This window comes from Protopterus annectens, chromosome 7.part1 (assembly GCF_019279795.1).
Source record: "Protopterus annectens isolate FY-2018-M chromosome 7.part1, PAN1.0, whole genome shotgun sequence".
Taxonomy (NCBI): Eukaryota; Metazoa; Chordata; order Ceratodontiformes; family Protopteridae; genus Protopterus; species Protopterus annectens.
Window position 1 is genome coordinate 511,973,262 of NC_056740.1, and position 16,534 is coordinate 511,989,795.

General features: G+C 37.4%; 1 protein-coding gene across 1 annotated transcript in view; it reads left to right on the forward strand.

The window, feature by feature from the left end:
- UNC13C (unc-13 homolog C) overlaps positions 1-16,534 on the forward strand; it is a 4,920,764-nt gene that overhangs the window by 1,429,695 nt on the left and 3,474,535 nt on the right. The window contains exon 6 of the mRNA XM_044078941.1: positions 8,043-8,114. Coding sequence (XP_043934876.1) covers positions 8,043-8,114 — 72 coding nt within the window. The remainder of the gene's footprint in view (positions 1-8,042; positions 8,115-16,534) is intronic.

Here is a 16,534-nt window from a genome sequence, read left to right on the forward strand (position 1 = left end):
CACACACACACACACACACACACACACACACACACACACACACACACACACACACACACACACACACACACACACACACACACACACACACACACACACACACACACACACACACAAACACACACATGCTGACACACATATATGGATATACATGTCTCTGTCTCTTGACCTCTGCTCTGTCGTTGGACTTTAATTGACCAACCTTGTGATTTATTGACCCAGATGTGTAATATGTATTTTAGCCAAATGTATTATTAGTCGATTTTTGAAGCTGTTGACTGCTATGGTTCAATGCAGTGCAATATATAGGCTATTTCACAGTAGTAACAGCTGTGTGATCATGGCCTAGTTGTATTTAAGTAAGGGGCTTTATCATAAAGTGTCAGTGTATGAGAATTCAGGGAATGGAAATACCCCAACAAAATATAATGTTTGTAGTGATGTTCAGGGAAGGATGTGTTGTATATGCATTTTGTGCACCAATACGAAGAGCATATGTCTGTTAATTTTGTTATCAACACTACAGATAGATATAGTGGTGGTCTGTAGTGTAGTGCAGATGTAGAAAGTCTGCTCATGGCAGCTATTTGTGATGTAACCAGTGATACCTGTGTGTAACTGTTTTTCTGTTGTGAAGTTGACTGAAATTGAAGTCAGCATAAGTAGTACACACCTAACCACACAGCAACACATGCGCGCGCGCGCGCACACACACACACACACACACACACACACACACACACACACACACACACACACACACACACACACACACACACACATCATCATCAGCCCCCTTTTTCCCATTTTCTGCATGGGGTCGGGGTATCATGTTAACTGTCACCATCTCTCTCGATTCAGTGCCATTCTCCTGCCTTCTTCAACACTTGTGCCTGACTGATGCAGATCTTCTCTCACACAATCCATCCCCCTCTTTGCTGGACACCCTCGTTTCCTCTTATCTCCATTTTCACCAGATTGTCTTTTTGTTTTCTGCACATGTGGATGAACCACTGTTATCTGTTCTCTTTGATCTTTTCTGAAACCTGAGGAACTTTGGCCTCTGCTCTTATGTCTTCATCTGTCTCATAGTGTATATCGTACCACCTGTCTCAGGCACTTCCTTTCCTTCATCTCTAGCTTCTTCATCTGCTGTATCTTTACTGCCCAGGTTTCTGTACTACACAATAGTACTGGTTGCACTACTGTTTTGTACACCTTACTTTTTAGTTTTTTTGGCATTCTTCTGTCATAAACTACACTTGACACTCTATGCCAGTTGGCCAGAACCCCTGTGATTCTACCTTTGACATCTTTATTTAGACTTCCCTTCTCTTCTACCACCTCTCCCAGGTACTTGAAGCCTTTAACCTGTTCCACTGTTTTCTCTTCTATGTCATTCCTCAGCTTCTTCTGATTTCCCCAATTTGCTGCCATTACCACTGTCTTATTTGTACTTAGTTTCATCCCATGTGCCTCCAGTTTTGCATTACATTCCCCTAGTCTTTGCTGAAGTTCTTGCTCAGTCTACCCATAATGCCACATCATCTGCATACAGCAGCTTTGTTGATCTGTTCCCTCCGACCTGTTTGCTAATGTAGTCCATCACCAGTATGAACAGCAGTAGGCTCAGAGCTGAACCCTGATATACAGCTACTCCCATTGGGAACCCCTCTTTGAGGCCAAACCCTGTTCATGCTTGCATCATTGAGTTCATGTACATAGCCTACACTAATTCTACCAATGTTTCTGGGACTTCAAACCATGGCAGTACTGCCCAGATCAGCTTTCTTGAGACCTTGTCATAAGCTTTCTCCGAGTGTAGGAATGTCCAGTTGGGCACTTTCCTCATCTCTAGCTTCTTCTCAACTATCTGTCTCTCTGCAAATATCGGGTCAGTTGTGCTGCATCCTGATCTGAATCTGAACTGCTCATCTCCCATCTAACTTTCTAAAACTCTGCATATCCCTTTATCAATCCCCCTCTCCAGAACTTTCATGTATATCAAAGATACAAACGGACTGAAAATCTCTTAGACTTTTTTAAGTTCACCTACAGCTTATGACTGTCATAGCCTTTCCCTTGGTAAGTTTTAAATATTTGCTGAACCATATCGTGTATCTCGGAGAACACATATGTTTACCATCCTTGTTGAACAAGCCCTTTTCAGAATACTTCTTAAATAACCTCTTGGTGTGTTTCAGTTTTTGTTGATATCAGTCTTGTGTATCTGCAGTACCTCATCAACACTCATGTAATGTCTGAATCTGTTCTTTTTTTTTCCTTTCCATGAACATAAAACTGCCCAACTATGGTGTCAGAAAAGGCTGTTTGCTCAACTCAGCTGCTTTGCTGCTGAACTGTTTACACTTTCTTTTTATACCAACTACCTCAGCAACTGGCTGATGAAGTGCAAAACTTAGTTTTGTGAGAAAATGAAATAAGATAATTAAGGATTACATTTCCAAAAACTGTAGAATTATCATTCAGAAGTAATTCCTTTTCTGACCCTTTACAAATGTTACTTTTTTAATGTGCATTATTTTGTGATACTTGGGCAATCGTTTGTATTTCATATGTGGTATCTGTGATTTAATCAAATTTTCTTTCTGCAGGATCAAAATAAAACTTCAGTGACTCTGGCATGTCACTGTTATATGAGTGCTTTTAATTACCACCAGTGAGCTATTTCCTTAATAAATTGCTGAATAGCTAAGAACATCAGTAAGATAGCAATTTGTACTAATTCAGACTACTTTATATCATTTTCACACATAAAAAATTTACATAGCTGAAATCCTATAGAGCAGTTTCCCATTTCAGTTTTTGTCTTTGGTATGCATTTCAGTCTGTTTCAGAGCTTATAACTGAATCAATGAGTAATAGCACATTTCACATAAGAAGAGTAATATTTTTCTTTGGAGTCATACAAATGATTCTGAAATGCATTAATATTTATAAGAAAATTGAAATTCATAATTCTCATATGTTACTGCATTTGTGAGGGATTATATTTTATAAGCAAATGCTTTACCTTCTAAAGATTTTTTTTGAGTTCTTGCAATTCAAGACAGTTGACTTTACAAAGGATCTTGTGGAGAGGTCTAACATTTCAGACTGTCAAGAGTAGGATGTCACCTCTTACGAGGAATATTTAGATTATAACACCTTTTCCTAGCTCTTTCAATGACAAATTTCTCCTCAGCCACCTCCCTCACCAGCATTCTTCTGTTGTGTGTTGTGTGGACTTGCACAGCATTGTTACCACTTAACCTGATATGTCCAGAATTACTAGTCATATATTTTGTGTGAGTCACTGTAAAGCAAGCAATCATATAGTCTGCATTCCCATTTCCAAATATACAAGGAGCAATCTGCTAATGAACATGACGCCATGAGCTGTTTAAACCTGCAGATATTTCAAGGACTGAATACAAGTAAAAGGAAGTGCATGCTACATACACCACAGTGATAAGTTATGTACACGTACTAATGAAGGCACGTGTTATGCTCGGAAGGGGGTAGAAGTCCCTTGCTGTATCTTTCACTTGTATGATAAAACAAATGTTTTCCTTTTTGTTTGTTGGGATTTTCAGTTCACATTCAAACTGCATCTCTTGAATGCATCCAGTACATTCAAACAATTTTATTGATCAGCGAACATGGATTTCATTATTAGCAGCTGTTTAGAATATTTTAATCTAAATTAAAGCATTATAGCAATTAAAACCTCAATTACAATAATTCTGCTGATAAATAAGATGGCATCTGCAGAAAGTGTTCTGCACAAAGTTACTCAGGAACATAGTTAAAGCATTACATCATCATTTAGAATTCTTGCTTATTACTTTGATATCATGAAAAAGCCGCAGGTATAAGACTGGACAAAGGCAAATAAACATGACCAATTCAAGTGTATTGAGTGAAACTATGACAAAAGCAGATTTAAAACAGTGATTTCTAAAATGGAAAAATATTAAACCTGGGATTCATTAAATGGGTCCACTAAAAAGGTCTCGCAGTATCATGCGATTCACAAATGTTAGTCATGATGGAAAGACCTTATGCTCAGCTGATTTCCATGTCTCTGAATCACAGATAACTACTGTGATATACATATCAGTGGTCATTTGCACATTGATGTAGTTAACTGATGTGGCTGCTTTGTGTCCCTGTACTAGCTGAAGTACCATTAAGGCACAATAATTTATATTACTCCCTGGTGACCAATGTTTCGCCCCACCCGGATCTCAATATCAGTTGAACTGCTAGTAGGGAAAAAAAGTTTAGATTACTGCCTGGTGGTTAGTCATTCCCCCCTCCCCTTATCCCATATTAGCTTGAAGTGCTGTTAAGGCACAAACATTTACAGTACTGCATGGTGGTAGTATCTTCCTCCACACAATGTGGTAGAATATACTCATTAGTCATAGAATCATAGGATCATAGGAAGTTACTAGGCTAATGGCCCTAGGGCCCTAACAAGCCTAGCCATGTTCTACTCTTATTTCCATGATCAGCACTAATTGTCCTGTCCAAGAGGGACAGAGGTGGAGCCCCTGGGTGAATTTATGGTTACCAATCCAATCAGCCAGATTGTGTTTGAAGAGGGTCAATGAGGTGCTCTGTTTGACATTCAGTGGAAGTCAATTGCAAAGGTGTTGTAACATCTGGGAGACAAATCTGTCCCTCCATCAGGTTCTATTAATGTCACATACCAGGTTAAGGTCTTTAGAGTGAGTAACCCGGGTACCATTTGACTTGCAGATATGCAGCATTTCCAGTAAAGCAGGGTCAAAGATTGCCTTATATGTAAGGTGTATATTACCTCTGATTAGTCTGCATGAAACAGAATAAAGTGACAGTGATTTCAGATGATTCACATAGGTCAGATGTTGAAGACCTTGAATTTTCCTTGTGAGGAAACCTTGCTGCATGTGCATACATACCAAAAGGAATGGTGTACTCAGTTATTGGCCTAATGAGGGAATAGTACGGAGAGGTTATAACTTCTTTTTTTCTGGATGCAATGCCCTTACTTAGGAAATGAACAATATAGAATGCCTTTCTTACCACTGTGGAGACTTGATGATCAAGGGTAAGGTTGTTGTCAACCTGTGTGCCCAGGTCTCTCACCACTGAATGCATACTTAGGGTGTTGTTATTGATATGGTAGTTAGCAGGAATATTGCACTTACTGAAAAGGATGATAATACATTTTTTGCATTGAGTTTAAGGCCATGACTTTGGCACCAATCATTTGTTTGTGTAAGACTCTCTTGCAGGATGTTGATATTGTTTGGAGATTCTATGACTGATCTCAGTTTGCAGTCATCAGCAAGTCAGCCACAGACCTTTAGTTTTAGCTTGTACTTCAGAGAAATAGATTCCAAACAGTAGAAGTCCCTGTGGAACACCACTGGTTACAGGTCTGCTTTTGGAGGTGGATTCCCTTATTTTGACTATATGGATTCTATCAGTGAGCCAGTCAGCGACCCATCTAATGATATAAAGGCTGATACCTGGCTGCGTGAATTTTCAATGATGCCTGAGTGGGGATAGTATCAAAAGTCTTGGCTAAGTCTAGGTAGGCTGTATTCACAGATATCCCCTCGTCCAGGGCCTTGGTGACTGTCTCAAAGAAGTCCACCAGGTTTAACAGGCATGATCTCTCTTTGACAAATGCAAACTGAGTAGGGTCAAGTGTTTGGAGATTATCTATATCTTTGTTGATAAGGTCCATGATGATTCACTCCATGGCCTTCCAGGTAAAGCTAGTGAAGCTAATAGGTCTATAGCTCCCCAGGTCAGTGGAAGCACCACATTTGTGCAAGGAGATAACAGTGACCATTTTCCATTCAGCTGGGACAAAGCTGTAGCTTAGACTATGATTGAAAAGAGTACCCTGTGGTGTTGCTAAGTCTTGTTTGAGCCCATGTAGGATGCAAGTCTAGTGGGTATGGGGGTATGGAAACTGCTGCAGACCCGCACTCATACACTCATGCACATCAAAACAGGTTGTGTGGGATTAAGAGGGGAACAAAATAACAAAAAAGACAAGTGCAGAGTTTTGATTACATCAACACACACACACACACACACACACACACACACACACACACACACACACACACACACACACACACACACAAACAGCCTTCTACATGCCCAATCACACTCACCTCTCATTTAGTTTTAAACACACATGTACACACCTATATGAAACCCTTTAACTCTCCTACCTCTTCCTCCCATGCATACATACCTGATACAGCCCACACATATCCCAACCCTATTTTACCAGTAAACACCCCAGTATGTACAACTTTTGCAGTGTTCACTACTGCAACATGTTAGGGCTGGCCATGCTGCTCTTCATGTCTAAGATATTTTATGAATTGTTTGGTGTGTAGATGCCTTCATGCAGGTTGTTCTGGGAGAGGAAGAAAGAGCACATGACTAATTAGCATGTGTATCTCCCAAGACTACTGCATTAGAATACAGCAAGGCCACAGACCAAGTGCTTTACAGTGCTATACATCTTAATACTCGAGCACCATGCCACATAGAGTTAGGGTTGTCTCTGAACTGAAAAAGGTTACCACAACATGTACATGAAGGTGTACACATCACAATACTTTTATGAATTTCCCAAGAAGATTTTAAATTATACATTTGTCATTGCAATAAAAAAACTTCCTATTTAATGTTTTGGACTACTTCTGTAGAACGACAACATGTGATTTTCATTCTACAGCTTATATTCCTCAGTAAGACATACATGTTTTCCTTATATTCTGTGAGATTTATAAATATACTATCTTCCAGTGTTGTGTGAAAGATCATAGATTTATAGATTCATAGATTGTTACTAGGCCTGGGTGGCCTTTCTAAGACTAGCCAAGTTTTCCCCAAAAATAATGATGTCCTTTATCCAAGTAGTACCTCAAGGACCAGGCATTTATAAGCTACCTATCTCGATAAGGGACATGGGTGCCATCCCAGGGTAAATTTCTTATTCTCCATCTACTGGTCGAGGTTAGGCTTAAACTGGGTACTAGAGAAGCTCAGCTTCACAAGGATGGAAAGGCTGTTCCAAATGAGGGGTAGTCTCTTGTATACGTATCTGTCTCTTCAGCATGTTGTGTTTAAGTCACAGACAAAATTCAGGTCCTGAGGCCTTGTATTTCTCTTAGTCTTTGACTTACAAATATGTAGGAGATTCATAAGTGTGGGGTTTGCTGATCCCTCGTGAGCCAGGCATATAACTCCTCAGCACTGTACACATAAAGATGTTGTGTGGTGGATGGAGATATCTGTTTCTTCATATATGCAGGATTTGCTTAAGAAATAAGAACACTTTAAAGGATGAAGTCATCAGTCATTCATCTCCACAAGTTTAGAAAGTGAAAAATTTAAGGCTCAGTGCAAGTCCTTCCACAATGCTTTGAAAGCACTGTTTGCATCGCTTTGGCACTGATTAAAAAGTAGTTTTAAGGCTGCTACAATGAAGTTTACTAATCAAATAATAATCATGGAATATTTGTGGTTACCTCTTGAGGACTTGTGCTTGAAATGGGTGGTGTCATTTAAGCATTATGGCTGTTGCTGAAAATGACCAACATGAGATCATTATAACTCATTTTCAGTTTTTATTTACATTATCATTAATCAGCTTTTGTAAAGTATTTTGGGGACGTTAATCTTTTGCTGTAGTTCTATACTGTTGACAATAATTATGCCATGTGATGAGAAAAAATGATGTTGCTAGAAATAATTCCACAATGTCACAGCTTTCACATACATTTCCAAATGGTTTCAGCTTTCCACAAAGTTCACTGCAGGAGCAGATAGTAACACAACTGAAGATTCCTTTGTTAAACTGTGCTGCATTACTAGTATATTCACCAGTGGAAACAAGTTTGCTACATTTTTTTTCCACAATTCTCATTTTCATGGATTTAGAAATGAACAAAATTGATAGTGTAATTGAATCTTTTGACATTAATGAATTAAGACACTATTTTTTTTTCCTTATTCAGACTCTAGCTGCCCGAAAAGCTGGACTGTCTTTTGCAATGGTCACGAGGACATCACTGAATAATGAGGAACTAGTAAGTAATATACAATTATTTGAAAATGATTATTATTATTATTAAAATTAGAAGTCTGCAGAAAAGTATATTAATAGAGCACAACGGTAACATTTTAGCATATTACACTATTTACAAAGAACATGGCTTTATATGTTGTATTGTATGAAACACCCAGTGAACTTCATATTTCTGTGACTACATTTCCTGTTGGAAGACATATCTTCTCATATATTTAGGTAATGTGCAAATAATGTATTCCGATTAGCAGTCTTCTGGTTTCTGGATTTCATTTAAAAGAAAAACTATTTGTATCATCCTCGATAGCTTCAGATTACAGTTATTTATACTTCCCACTTTTGTATATCGGGTTTTTCCATTTATTCACTTCTATTGCTTTAGAAAAAAATGCCAGTTCTAGTCTTATTTATTTTTCCTTTTGCCGTATTTTTCTTTTTTTTTTCTGGAAAACTATTTTTTCTTTAATAGAGTATGAGCAGCCGCCTACATTTTACACAATTAGTCTGTAAATCAGACCTGCCTCTGCCAATTTCATCTAGTTGTTATATTCTAATTCCTGATTACCTTGGCCAACCCACCAAAAAAGAACTCAAAATGTGTGCCTTGTTCCACTTTCCATGATCTGCCTAAACTCAGAATGAGAATTAATTTGTTGGCTAGTAGAATGAAAGTCACCTGTCCTGTTTCTCACTGATCCCTGTCTACATTCTCCCACTTTGCCATTATAACAACCCCAACATTAGCACGGCTTCCTTTCATGTAGCCATTTTGCCTGTTTCCATGCTTGGTAGGAGAAAAATGAAGATATAAATAATATTTATCTGAAGGCCTCCCATATAAAATATCTGACTATCTACCTGTATATGTATGTGTATCTGTCTGTCTCTATCTATCTATCTATCTATCTATAGATATACATACTGTGTGTGTGTGTGTGTGTGTGTGTGTGTGTGTGTGTGTGTGTGTGTGTGTGTGTGTGTGTGTGTGTGTGTGTGTGTGTGTGTGTGTGTGTGTGTGTGTGTGTGGCCAAAGATCCCATGGACCCCATTGCTGAAGTTTTAAGGTATTACACAATTCACGCTGCTTTTTCCTTTCAGTTTATAAATATCTATATCTATTTATACATACATATAGATAGATAAATAGATAAATATCTGTACATGGATTCACTTCGGAATCTAGAATTTCCAAAACATCGAATTTCATATGATCCAGACCATATGACTGATGCTTCGGAATATCGAGATTGAGAAATAAATCCAACATAACAAAAAAATAAAAACACCTTTTCAACATTTCTGCAGGGGGGCAAACCCCATGCACCCCCCAAATCCCCCGTTACTTAAATATACCAACTCCAAGATCGCATTACAGTGAGGAAAAGGGAAATCTCCCATTCCACGCTGTATGCAGATCTCCGTTTGGAATTTCGAAGTTCTAAAACTTCGATCATATGGTCTTGACCATATGGATTCCAACAGGAACCCCTCTATATATATATATATATATATATATATATATATATATATATATATATAGAGAGAGAGAGAGAGAGAGAGAGTTAGATATCTGGTTGCTGTCTGTAAGAGTGAACATTCATAAAAGTAAATGCTGTTACAGGCATGTTTTTCAGTCTTTCAGCAGTTTTCCATGTGAGATTGTGGAATAGCAGGGTCTGGGAGTTTGCCCTTTCTACCTGTGTTATATGTTCTTTGAGTTAGTTTATATATAATTAGCAGAGGGTGAAGGTGTGGGAGGGTAGCCTCCCTTCAGAAAATACATTCTTTTTTTAATTTTTCGTAAGTCAGTCTTTTTAGATTCAATGTAAATAGATAGCTCTTTTTGCATTTGCTCATCTGGCTGTTCATACTTTGATGAGACACATATTCAAATATGTATATATATATATATATATATATATATATATATATATATATATATCTATATATATATATATATATATATATATATATATATATATATATATACATATATATATATATAGAGAGAGAGAGAGAGAGAGAGGGGGGGGGGATATGTGATCTTTGATTCTTAGAAGTCATTATATCATCAAATATTAGTGCTGAGGATGTTGCCAGTCTTGCTAAAGTCAATGTTTCTTTCCATTTCATTTGAAGCCCCCCCACAACCATTTTTTTTGAATTGGAGTCCTTTTCAGTACCTCACTTGCTGTGTAAGGATGCTGGCCTGGTTGTTGTGTTAAAGTTGGGGTGGGAGTCTTAGCCTAGGCAATACTTTTCACCCTGTCTGTGCTACAACCCTGTGCTCATTTCTTTTGAGTGCCTGTACATTTAGTCACATTCCTCTTGTTTAAGGCCATTTGGTCCGTACTTTATTTCCTGTACAAAGGTGTCATTTTAACATAAATGACATCCTTGTTGTTCTAGTCATATATTCTGAGGTACAGAAATGTTCTGCTTATCTTTCTTTATGGGGTGACCGAGAATTAGTTTCGTAGTAAATTCCTCCTGCTCAAACATTTCTGTGGAATGGGAGAGACTGAATCCATATTTGAGTAAAATTATCCCGCAGCATTTGATTCTGTCTTTTCCTTGAATCAGCAGTTTAATTAGTGACTTAGATCCCAGTTATCTATTTTCAAAAAATATTCAAATGTCAATATCTGGAATTGATAACAGATGAACAAAAGCTAATACAACCTGTCCAGCATGAAGCAAAAAATAAATAGATTGCTATATCTGATTTATTCTCTGCATCAGAAGCAATTGCACATTTTATTGAGTCTTATTTCAAATATTAGGCTATTGTTTTGTTTATTTGCAAAGCATTTATCATCATTGCTACATGTATTCTAGCAATTGCTTTTGTTAGAAAAAATGTACTGTTTCTTTTGAATACGCCTCCAAAGATTTTTTTTATATACTGAAAACTTAAGGTGAGTATGAGCAGCAATTTAATTCACTTTGAAACAGTAGAGGAAAGCATGCCATATCTGATATAATTCAAGTGAAGCTGTAAGGATAAGCATGCTAGAGATGAGAATTGTTTTATGCTCCCCATGTGCTACTGAATGTTTGGAGTATAGACTCCTGGAATGTCATGCGTAGAAGGGAAATTTGTATGACTAATACAGTAAACAAACCTGTTTGAAAAGCATATCACATGTTTTGATTATCTTAAAAAGGATGTAGTTATAACTGGTACTTTTATTTACATCCTGTAGTATAAATGATTGTGCAAATCATTAACATTTGTAAGAACGAGTAAGTTATATGAGTAAGTTAAAAGTAAACAGCAATAACAAAGATTGTCAGGCGTGAGAAGCTTATAGGAATGAGCAAGGAAAGGAAAGGAAGGAATCTGCACAAGAAACCTGGTTCAAAACTGCAGACATTTACCTTGTAATAAGGGTACAGTAGGATAACTCCCACTTGTGTTTTAGATCCATATGTCCCCATGTAAATTAACTGGCTTCTCTATTCCCAAATTATTTAGCCAAATGATCTTAAGTGCTACAATATAAACTATCATAGATTAACAATGAGCTACATTCAAGGCTGTTTTAAGTTTTTCATACTTATTGAGTAACCATATGTTCTGATAATGACATCTCCAGTATAGAAAACGAAATATTAAAAAGAGCGGTTGTAGACCTTTCTTTTTTTAACTATCACAAGAATAACCCCTTTAGAAGATAAAAGAACTATCATGGCCATGAATATTTACTGCTATGACATGTAAAAAGAGCTGCAGAACCACAACACTGAGTGGACAGTCCTCTGAAATCTTATGTTTTGAATTATTTTATTTCACTTCTCAAGTTTTCATACTGCTGGTTCAGATACCTGCTGGACAGACAGCATTTGCTGCATGCTTCTCTACCTGATCTATAAAAAAACTTACATGGTAGGTTTGACGTGGCATTGGCTGCAACATGTCTTTAGTACTGGGCTCTGCACAACTATTTAGACTTGCATACTAATGAAAACAGGCTAGATGGCTGCCACATGTCTTCAGTACTGAGATCTGCATGACTATTTACACTTACATACTAATGAAAACAGGCTACCTAGATGTGTGGGTGGATGTAAAGAGTTGTCACATACAGAATGACTGCCCCACTAAATCTATCTACTTACTTAACTTTTAGATAAATGTCAGATCTTTTTTATGCTACAATACATGTTTGCACCTCTGTCTCTACCTCCACATAACATAAGACTGTTTCATGCACATTTGAATATTTTTCCCTATAGGCTCATGAGAAATAGGTTCATAGGTCAGTACTAGGCTAACTACCCTTGCAAGCCATTTTAAGCCTAGCCAGTTATCCCCTGTGAGATTCAAACCCTGTACCCTGTGTTTGTAAGGCAAACACCTTAACCATTAGGCCACTCTCCCAACCCTCTATACATTTATCTTCCCTTCTACTGAATTATCCCTTTCTTCACATTACCCTTAAACAGTCCACACTTTCTTTCCTTTGTTATCTTTTTATCTTACACATTTTATAACCAAAAATAATGACTGTAGTATTTTATTGGCACTTTTTTGCACTTTTATTAAATACCATACTACACAGAAAATACATACTTCTGTACTACTTAATGCGCACTTGTCTTGCATCATTAATACATTTTTTTTTTATGAAGTTAACTCTGGTAAGATCCTTGTCACTGGTGAAAAAAACACCCTTGCAGTACCAGTGCCTTTAAACTCCTGGATTCAGACAGATGTGTGCAAAATTCTTTATAATCCACAGGTTATGTTGTAAACAAGAACGCCAATAAACGAAAAAAACAAATTGAAATTTTATTAAGTTTAAAAACAAGCTTTTCGTAGGCGTTCTGCACCAACTTCCTCAGAACAACAAATTGCATCACACATTTGTCTCACTATAAATACATCACTAATCCACTCAAATGCGCCCCCTAGTGGCTCCCCTTTAAAAAGCACATAAATTACACTTTGAAATTTTTAACTAAGAAGCGGCCAAAATGTTCAACAATTTGGTATCTACTACTCATACCTGCCATCAATGCTGGTAAACCTATGATGCTCCAAATATTGAATTTTAAAGCCACCATAATTACATATAAATACAAATGATCAAATGTGTCAATAGCCACAAGAAAAATTATGATGTATTTTAAAAATAAGTATAAAAGTGGAAAGAAAATTCCCACAAGTGTTAATATAAACATTAAAATAAACAATAAATAGTGAACACAGAAATGAAACAAAAAATGGTAAAACCCAAAAATATGTTCCCAGATGCCATTAAGTCACTCCAGGGGGCTTCACCTCACTAGGCTTCTCAATTTGAGAAAGCAACTGATGGAAAGCATACTGTTAAGTCCAGGTAAATGGTAAGCTTCCAGCTTAAGTTGCCACATCAACTCCTTGCATTCAAGTTTTAAAGAATCTGATCCCCCATAAACTCTTGGTTTAGCTGATCGATGACTGTAAACAAAAATTCATGACCTGGATTATCTAATATATGTTTGGCCAGAGCGTTGTCGACCTTCCCCTTCCTGATGGCATATAAGTGCTCGTATACTCGTTCCTGTAGTTCCCTATCAGTCTTGCCAAAGTAGAAACCTGGGCAGACTGAACACTGGGCTAAATATACCACCCGATTACTGGCACAATTGAATCTTCCTTGTATGAGATATTTCTTGCCCCTGATGGAAAAAGCTGAACTTGCTTTAATGTATCTGCAGTACCTGCACATGTTACATTTGAGCATCCCAGATCTGGGGTAGGCACCAGAAACTTTGGACTCCTGGATGTTTTTGATGTTAAGGCCCCTCCTGAAAGTAACCTTAGGGGGCGATAGTAGTCCAAATGCTCCTATTGACTCGGTGGTTAATAAGCGCCAATTTTTCTTTATAATGGAGCGCCGATGAAAAGCTTGTTTTTAAGCTAACAGAGTGCTGACGAAAAGCTTGTTTTTAAGCTAACAGAGCACCGATGAAAAGCTTGTTTTTAAGCTACAGAGTGCCGACAAAAAGCTTGTTTTTAAGCTACAGAGCACTGACGAAAAGCTTGTTTTTAAGCTTAATAAAATTTCAATTTGGTTTTTTCGTTTATTGGCGTTCTTGTTTACAACATAACCTGTGGATTATAAAGAACTTTGCACACATCTATCTGAATCCAGGAGTTTAAAGGCGCTGGACCTGCAAGGGTGGTTTTTTCACCAGTTTGTTGTTTGTTTTTTAAATTTTTAGAAGATCCTTGTCACTGTCATAGCAGCCACAAGGGTTATTTATTATTATTCAAAGTAACCATAAAAAAAAAAAAAAAAAAAAAAAAAGCTTTACACCTTGCTCTATGTGGGATAAAACAACATACCAAACATTTCCCAATGTATCCAAAATTAAAATACAATCTTACATTAACCCATATTCTTATTTGTTCATTGTTTATTATTCAACCTTCCCATCAACAAGCTCCAACCCAAAAACCCCACCACACCCTGCCCTTACTCTCATTATATTTTATCCTTATCTGGCTAATACCTCCAACAATTTCTACTCTGTCCCTGATTCTATTACTTTGACTGTTTGCAATCGTTACACTGTCCAGTTGTATCCCACAAAAGAACAACACCTTTCTCAGCTCACTCTCCCGTCTTGCTAATATCCTATTTATCTTAAACTGCTTAATCACCTTCTACATGGTCTCGGATTTTCCTACCTTGGCCTAAATTTATCATTGCCTTGCTTTATCTGTCTTTCTTTCTGTCTCCTTATTAGACTTAATTCACAGCCTAGCCATCTTACTTCCCATGCATAAAACAACACTGAGGAATTCCAAATATTTTAAAATATGTTTTCCATCTTCCTAGAAAAGTCTATTTGCTGTTGCTGTGCCCTCATAGGTCCAAAATATCTGCAGCGTTACGGTCTTCTCCTCTTACTCCAACTGTTCTTTGATCATTTACATTTACTAGAATGTTCTAAACTTCTCTCTTCAGCCAGCTAGAGGGAGAGAGTATGACTTGCTTAAAGCTGATATCTGTCATATCATATGTCATGTAAATAAGCTCTCTATGCCTCCCTCTTCCACTCTAATTTTAGGCTTCATGTACATCCAATTTTGCTGCTTCCATCTAGTTTCTGTTTCTCTGTATGTCATACTTCTTTTTTACAAAACGTGCAGTGATTGATCCATTGCAATCAATCCTTACTCCACCCCCCTTCCTCAACATCCTACACTGTCAACTCTGTCACAACCCCTTTTTCCTTTTAATCTTCTGAAAGTCACTCATTTTCCTGGAATACATCCATTGTCCCCCCTTTTGGCACCCCATATTTCCTCATTAGGTTATTAAATCATTTAAGCTGACCTTCCTTTTCCTCCACTGGCCTACAAACCTGTCTCCCTTCCAGTAGGATCTGAACTGATCCTTTCTTTTCTGTCTTTCTGCCCCACTTGTTTGTAACTCCCCTTTTCATTATCTCAAAAGCTTCTAATGACTTCCTCATTGCACTTAAATTCTCCTCATGCCGTAACTACCCCCTTTCTTTCCTTTAATCTCCTCATTCAGTCTTGTCTCCAGCATCTCATTCCTGGGAGTCAGTCATTCTACTCATCCTAGTCCTATATTCTGCCTTCCCACTAGTCACCAACTGACATCAGGGCCTTAAAGTCCATTTTTCGCAATGTGCGATTGCAGCTGGAGTGATCACATCTCCAGTTCCCCATATTCTCATAGCATCCTTTTACAACTCTTCCTTTCTTTTCTGCATACCACTTACTTATTTATCATTGTTTATAGCTTCTCTCTCCTTTATCACCTACCCTGAATAGCATATGTCACATGACGTGAACCTTTTATCTCATCACCACCATCTTTATTAAGTTTGCCTTCAAATTACCCTCTTCCCACTTTACAGTTTAGTATTCAGGATTTTATATTTACATTCTATTGTATTCTCAACCGTATTTCTTACCTTCAGCCTCAGATATTATAGACCTGGGACATAATATCTCCACTCCCCTTTGCTTTCCATCTTTCCCTAACATATTTCTACCACCTTGATATGTATCGGTCAAGATGTTTATTCACATTCCTCAAAAGTTCTATCAACCTTTCTCTCATGTCATCAGCTCCACACACTCATCTAAAGAATCACTCTCCTCAGAGTTAGAACTTTTGGTCTAGAGATGTGTTCTTCGATGTTCTAACTCCATTTTTGCCCTTTATGTGTTCTGTGATTTTCTCACCCCTAATAGGAATAAAATATACTACAATAAAAAGTCCAGTCACATCACAGGCCATGTTTTTTCTCCAGTCTAAAAACAACTAATAAACACTAGAGATGAAGCATGGTAGGACTTAAACGAAAGTGCACTTTCACGAATACCAATTCACTGAACCGGTAAAATAAAAAAAAAAAACAACAAGAAGCTGACTATCAAAGGAAAACATC